Consider the following 8,250-nt stretch of genomic DNA (forward strand, 5'->3'; position numbering starts at 1 on the left):
TGTACGCCCATTGATAAGTAGTGTCAGAAATATTTTTACGACAAATGATAAGGTTTGCTGGTGACATTTGGTGTCAGAGAGATTCTGTACGACCATTGCTAAGTAGTGCCAGAGAAATTATGTATGAACATTTATAAGTAGTGCCAGAGAGAGTATGTATGAACATTGATAAGTAGTGTCATACAGATTATGTAAGACCATTGATAAATAGTTTCAGAGAGATTCTGTACCACCATTGATAAGTAGTGTCAGACAGATTATGTACGACCATTGATAAGTAGTGTCAGAAATATTTGTACGACCAATGATAAGGTTTGCTGGTGACATTTGTACAACCATTTATAAGGTGAACTAAAATTGAAAGATTTTAAGGTTTTAATAATCACTCCGTAACTTCAAAGTGTCCAACAAAAAGTCACAACTTCATTCATGTATACAAATGATGAAGAGGTTTTGAATGTAAAACCAACACAGTAATCATGAATTTATGTTCATGGAGAGGTTACATCAGGATATACAATATTCTTGAACAGTTATCCTTGTTAGTCATTAGTTCATGATAAAACACCTTTTTTTTTACATTACGTCAACTTCTAAATTACAGGTACAATAAACCATATAAGAGGAAGTGTCTTTACGCTCATTTAACATTCGCTTACAGAACTGTAGCTAAACTCTTCCTATCATGCTAATATTGTCAAGGTTCCGTATTTCTGTAGAGTTAGGTAACACTAATGTATCTACATATCATAGGCATATCTACTTAAAGTATTTCATTATCTTATTTTTCGATCACGCTTATATTGATTTCAATAATATTTCAAACCAAGAACTTAGAATGATATCAACATCACGACATTAAACACATACACTCAGAACCGAAAACATAGCCTTTCGAACCTGATCTACATTTCTGTTGAACATTTTATTGTAACCTAGTAGCAAACCGAGAAAAAAATACCAAAATTCTACGATGAATATCACAGAAAAGTGGATCAAAGATTAATGCTTGAATATTATCAATAATCGAAAATACAAGAGCCTACACTAGCAGGTAATCTACTCGATGTTAACAAGGTTTTCTGCACATATAATTAAAATACTTAGTACCATTTGCAAAAAAGAAAAATCAATGTCCCGCTCCACTAACCGCGTTAGGCGTCCTTTTTAGTGTTTAAACGGCGGCTTCTCAAATAAAAACTGTGAGACGTTCACATAAATATATGTGTTGTCATGGTTTTGATATGTGATATTTGGGGATCCAAGTTTTTTTTCCAAAGCAGGAACAGAGAAACGTTTGGAAGGATAGCCAGGATTTTAATGACATGAGAGAAAATATTGTCTAAAATTAATTCACAAGCTAGGATGCGTTTCTGAATGTGACTATTTGTAAGCAAATAATAGCGTTTTGAGGATGCATATTTGGTCTATCTTCACTTTAACAACAATCAAAACAAACATTGTATTCCCGTCTCTAACAACTATGGGTGTTACATTAGCACTTCTTTAATGTCATCCAGTGATTGAAATAAAGTGGAACTATTTGTTTATTGCTCAACTGTGTTATTCGTCACCGTTGACAACACATCATCTTTCCCGCGAAAAATTCATTATTTTTTTTAATTCTTCAGCAATAGTTGGGATAGGGATTGCCAGAGTTGAAGGGCACTGGGTTCAATCCCCGAACAATAATTGTCCTCAACGTAGGAGGGTTTTCGTTCACCATACATAATGTACCTCTTTCACTCAATTTTACTCATTTTTTGTGTGTAAAATTACATAAATACGGCTATTTACACCTCTCTTTCTTTTTCCGACATGTATATTTACTTTCTTTTATTTCATACTCACTTATAAACTAGCATCATCATCATCATTCCACTAAGCATCGCAACCGCATCCTCACATTAATCTTATTCCTAGTTTGATTATGTCTAATCCCGTCTTCTGAAACATTTCCTCACATTAATCTCATTCCTAGTTTGATTATGTCTAATCCCGTCTTCTGAAACATCTCCTCACATTAATCTTATTCCTAGTTTGATTATGTCTAATCCCGTCTGCTGAAACATCTCCTCACATTAATCTGTCCATTGTTTTAATTCCGACAGTTATTCCCTGTTTTGCTCTTTCTAAAGAGACATCGGATGACTGACTGGACACGATGGTATGGCAATGTTGCTAACATCAGCTCAATTGGTAACATTTCAAACACTTATGAGGAAACACTCAACTGATTTCAGTGACTAAAATACTACCGGACGGAGATATAGAATGGCGCAGTCGGGGCGGTGAGTCGCTGGAACTGCCTGTAACAGTCTCTGCTGTTCGATGATTTAACCACATGTTGTCTTCAAGTGGGATTATATGTGACTTGTTAGTGGCTTTACCGGCAAGGTACATACACAGCCAAATTAACAACACCTTTAACATAATAATTACATATTATAGTAACACAAAGTACATACACAGCCAAATTAACAACACCTATAACATAATAATTACATATTATAGTAACACAAGAATTTAACATTTGAAGATGTGACTGAGCAAGAGATGGCAATTACTTCATCATTATAGCTATCAGTTTGTATATTCCTCTCTTCTGTCATATGCTGAAGACTTAATAGAGACGATCTTCAATATAATAAATATGATATAAATCAATTGTTCACGTATGTCTTTGTGTAGCTACGTTATATACATACATGTATAGATTTTGCGTAGCAGGTATGCAACATACATAAACACGAGCATTAACGTGGAAATTCAACCCATATCCATCACGTAGCTTTCTGGATTATTTCTATTCTTTAACACACATTTTAGGTTGCTGAGTTACTATTAGAATGTACACATATGGCGCTAGGTTATTGCGTGACTAGACTGTCGAGTTACTGGCGTGGATTGTCTTCACCAATAGAGTAGTCATGATAAACTTACTCACCACAAGCACGGCATGCCACACTGTGAGACCGATGAACACCCCACTTAGATCGTACAGCCTAGCCACTGGTCCATTACATAACTACAAAGCAGGTATCAGATAGAAATTTTAATAAATCTTTACAAATAATCAAATAGAAAGACTGAAGACGTGGGCTTATTTATTGAAATGATGTCGTCGTTATTAAGATAATCACACACGATTCACCATGTGTTGATACATGTACAAAGACAGCCAGAGATAAAAACAGTCGATCACGTTAGGTCATTTTCCTATTCTATACCGTGTTTATTTACTTTTCGAAAATCCACTTTCCTGGCTTCGATTTTAGTGACAAAATGGAGACAGGACAGCTAGCGAACTATATAGCGCTTCTATTTGTAACATTTAAATTACTCGTTAAATTGAAATCTAACCATGATAAGTAAATTTCCAAACAAAATTTAACATTATGTCTAAGGGAATTGCGTAATTATTTATGCCGGAACGAAAAGTGATATTGCAACAACATAGGCACGGATAATAATATAAATATTACTGATACATCGGTGCTCAAAGACGACAAACCACCATGTGTGCTGGGTATTCAGAAAGAGGCTTTTATTAGGGTTGCTTAGGCCCAAGTCCTGGTGTGTCGCTTAGGACATTGATGATGTATGATAATGTTACAATAACCATAAGAAACACCGGATAATTCTCTAAAAAGATATATTTAATTAAAATTGGATGTCAAACAAGGTCGTGAAAATATATATATATTTTTTTTAAATAAACATGAAATCTAATTTTGAACTTACGTAACGTGACATACTTTTGACCTGTGGCTGTAGTAAAGCAGGGGGATACGTACCTTCTGTGATACAGCTGTACTTTTCGTCAGATTCCAGCAATTATACGCCTAAAATATACAATCATTTCTAAATGTTGTAAATCCAGTTATCATTTCATCTATCAATTCACCTTAGGTTGGCAAATCATGAGCCGTAAAATTTGTTATTTAACATCAGTAAATAGTCATGAATGTAAATTAAAGGATCAGGCAAGTATATAATAGCCCTTCTTCAGTAGGCCTACACATGTCGTTCATACGTTCTATACGAATATTGATGGCTAAATACATACGGAAAAAATCCATCCACAGTTTCATGACAATATTTCAAAATCCTCATATTATAAAAGCCATAATCACAAAGATGGTTTTTTTTGCTTGTTGACAATAAGTATGTGCAAGTTATAAGGCGTGCACTTATCTTAAACTTTTCAACACATCAGTTTTTTCCTATGTTTTCCCACCCATTTTCCCCTCTTTTTTTGTATATGTATATATAGTTACCCAATATTTTGATCTTTAAAAAAAAAAAAAAAAATGAAAACTCTATCTCTCAATTTTTTTATTGTTTACAGTAAAAATAACATGCGAGATTAACAAATATATTACGAATTTATAAAAGTCAACTCTCGCGTATAAGTTATTTAGTTAGGAATATAAGTGAATGAACGAGTTGTTCGGATTATCTGTTACCGATTTAACGAGGTTCTATTATCTGTTACCGATTTAACTAGGTTCTATTATCTGTTACCGATTTAACGAGGTTCTTTTATCTGTTACCGTTATTACGAGGATATATCATCTGTTCCCGATTTAACGAGGATCAGTTATCCGTTACCGATTTAACGAGGATTTATTATCTGTTCCCAATTTAACGAGGATCTACTATCTGTTACCGATATTTCGAGGATCTCTTATCTGTTACTGATATTATGAGGATATATAATCTGTTACCGATATTACGAGGATATTATCTGTTATCGATATTACGAGGATATGTTATCTGTTACCGATTTAACGAGGATCTATTATCTGTCACCGATTTAACGAGGATCTACTATCTGTTACCGATTAAACGAGGATCTGTTATCTGTTACCGATTTAACGAGGATCTCTTATCTGTTAAATGACTTAAAGAGGATCAATTATCTGTTACCGATTTAACGAGGATCTATTATCTATTACCGATTTAACGAGGATCTTTTATCTGTTACCGACTTAACGAGGATCTATTATCTGTTACCGATTAACGAGGATCTATTATCTGTTACCGATATTACGAGGATTTACTTTCTGTTACACTATATTTCGAGGATCTATTATTTGTTACTGATATTACGAGGATATCTAATATGTTACCGATATTACGATGATATTATCTATTATCGTAATTACAAGGATATGTTATCTGTTACCGATTTAACGAGGATCTACTATCTGTTACCTATTTAACGAGGATCTATTATCTGTTACCGATTTAACAAGGATCTATTATCTGCTACCGAGGATCTACTAACTCCTTACAGTGTCTAGCAGCACTCCAGTCAGGCCCGTCATAATAATATCTGCCAGAAATACCATTAAAAGCATACCAGACGCCTGCAATGTAATAAGTTTTCGTAGTTCAAATCAACACGACGATTCTATTCCACAGTTTATACATTTGTATATCATCTCCATTACGACATACTTTAAATCATTTATCGAAGTAAATGCACAACAATGAAGAAAACTATATGGATTTTTATTAAAATGTATTTAAGAAATTATTTTTACCCTCTTGTGATGGGTTGACTTAAATTCACCATTAGGCAAACCAAAGCTGTTCAAAATATTCCATTTACTTACTATCGAAAAACAGAACTTCATACACGGTATTCATACTTACAACATATAGAAGGACCTTGTGCTGTTTGATGGCCACAACCATGGTGATCACGTGAATGATGACGTATATCAGCTCTCCCGAGAGTGTCGTGATGACAAGCCCCCACAACAGGTACCCGTAGCTGTAGAACACAGTATAGCGACCACTACTGCGTAAATCATACAGGTCGTCGAGGAAATCACCCTTCATGTAGCCTGGTGTCACTCCTTGTAACCACACCGCTACCCACGTAGATAACTCCCAAACCTACCACAGCAAATCATGGTATCTCCCTTTGTACTCACAAAAACTGAATTCAAACTTATGTTTTTCGTGAATGGTATTAACTTTATTATCTCTATTTTATATCATAAAGAAAAATATAATTACAGCCAAGTTTACATGCACTTCACCTGATTAAAGGACAATCAATTCAATACCTGTTTAGGATGCATTTTTATTTCTTGTACCAATAAATAAATGAATTAAAACTTACCATAAGAAAAATAGATAGAAAAACAAATCCAACGAGTTGTTTGTTGGTTTTTCCCGAAACTGTGAAATATCTGAAAAATATTAATGAAAACATGTAATAACTTGATTCCTATAAACTAAATATTTAGGAACAATACGATAAGTATTTAAAAAATGGTACGTTTAATTAAATGCATTGTAAATATAGTAACATGTTGACCTTTAAGCTTGCAATAGGGTCTATTGATAAAGGATTTCATATCCATAAATTAAAGTAAGTACACTGAAGATTAGAGATACAGATTAAGGATAGAAGAAGTTTAAGTTGATGGTTAGGACAGTGATGGTTTTCATGCCGGAATATTGTTTGGAAGATGCCAAATGTATATAAAACACACATGTTACGACAAAAGCATATATACAGTTCTTCACTCATTTCGGAAATGAAAAAATATTTCTTTACCTTTTTCTTTCGAACTTATGATTCTACGCTTAATTTCTTTTAATGAAAACGCAATTCAACACCTATTTCTCTACGAAACATAATTCGCCACTCTTTTTTCATGGAAACCTACTTCGACACAAATTTTTCAACTAAAATAGATTTCCACACTAACTCGTATCTTAGCTAGTAACTGGAGCGTCATCGTACCTGTGAGTAAGCACTCCCTGCCATAACGTTGAAAACATTCCTGAAGAATTTGGCTTTGCCAAACTAGTGTCGACGTGTTTATGCAACCGATCCTTTATCAAAATTAGTATGACCTGCAATGTACTCACAATGTTTCACTCTGACGCTTAATTAATTAGTCATATGATGATTATAACAACAAAAAGAGAAATTTAATTATCTTTGTCAAATTCCACTTATAAAATTAAATAGACTGGAATGAAAATTGATATTTGTCGAATTGTACAAATTCGACTTTATCAAATATATTGATTTTTTTTCGTTTTCCATGGCAAAAAGAAAACTTCTCATAACATGTTTTATTTTACATTGTAATAAACTACAGCTCACCTGCATGGACATACTGACGCAAAGGTAAGCAACGTTAAGTTGATACATCACTGGGTGAATGTTTTGGTTTGATAACTGTAAAAAATATGTTAAAGAGTATTTTTTTAGGAGAAACAACAAATATAATGTATGTTTGTATAAAGCAACACATCCTTTACTAATACCGATATTAACAGCAAAGTACATGTAATATATACTAACAGAATAAAGAAACTTAGTTCGCATAAAAATAAATATCAGACAAGTTATGGTATTTCTTTCAACATGAAACATTACATAAATAATATATGAACACTCTTTAGCTACTTTCACGGGCGAATTAATTATTTTGTCCTAGTTAATTTGGTTGCATTTTTCGCTGCTAGCAAGCAAGGTTGACAATCTATACGGAATTACTTACTGATGTGTAATGCCTTACATCAAAGACGAACAGAAAACAAATGCTTTCCTGGTAAACGTGTGTGGTAAGCTATGCCTAGACTGAGAGAAAACTTCAGGCTTGTGTTGCCCAAAATGTTATTTTGTTTTAAGACACTTCACATTTAGCACTATTCATATCATATATGTATGCGCCAAGGGAACAAGAAATCTCATATATATATAAAACAAAATATATATACCAACCGAAACAATAAATGTCATTTATACATACCTAACAAAGAACTGTATATACCAACGTAAACAACCAATATCATGTATATATACCAAACAAAGCATATACCAACGGAAATAACAAATATCATTTATATACACCAAACAAATTATGATAAACAAAGTATATATAAATGCTCCAACGGATACACCATACATAATGTATATTAATTATATGTATCAAACAAATTATTGTGAGTTATCTACAGTCTTAAACTTAAGTATTCATAGTGGGCACTTGATCAGACTTCAGTATACGACATTCAAGCATCTCAAGAGGTACTCGCATGGCAAAAAACACCAACGAGGCCATACCGAAGTGTCAACAAAACCTAAATTCGTACTGAAACTCGATAAAACAAGGACCAAATATGAACAAGAGCAGATTGGAAAGTATACGAGATATGCTCTGGAAAAATATGTGAAGGACTGAAGTTTCGCTGGTACAAGGGGGGTGGGGG

General features: G+C 33.5%; 1 protein-coding gene across 1 annotated transcript in view; it reads right to left on the reverse strand.

Moving 5' to 3' along the window:
* Positions 1 to 580: 580 nt before the first annotated feature.
* The window catches only part of LOC110461827, a 43,605-nt gene continuing 35,935 nt past the window's right edge, over positions 581 to 8,250 (reverse strand). Inside the window, exons 25-32 of the mRNA XM_021515516.1 lie at positions 7,139 to 7,213; positions 6,770 to 6,882; positions 6,140 to 6,209; positions 5,665 to 5,910; positions 5,301 to 5,375; positions 3,798 to 3,845; positions 2,948 to 3,028; positions 581 to 2,424 (exon numbers count right to left, since the gene is read on the reverse strand). Of these exons, the coding sequence (XP_021371191.1) occupies positions 2,230 to 2,424; positions 2,948 to 3,028; positions 3,798 to 3,845; positions 5,301 to 5,375; positions 5,665 to 5,910; positions 6,140 to 6,209; positions 6,770 to 6,882; positions 7,139 to 7,213 (903 nt within the window). The 3' untranslated portion in view covers positions 581 to 2,229. The remainder of the gene's footprint in view (positions 2,425 to 2,947; positions 3,029 to 3,797; positions 3,846 to 5,300; positions 5,376 to 5,664; positions 5,911 to 6,139; positions 6,210 to 6,769; positions 6,883 to 7,138; positions 7,214 to 8,250) is intronic.

This window comes from Mizuhopecten yessoensis, unplaced genomic scaffold (assembly GCF_002113885.1).
Source record: "Mizuhopecten yessoensis strain PY_sf001 unplaced genomic scaffold, ASM211388v2 scaffold10685, whole genome shotgun sequence".
NCBI classification, from domain to species: Eukaryota; Metazoa; Mollusca; class Bivalvia; order Pectinida; family Pectinidae; genus Mizuhopecten; species Mizuhopecten yessoensis.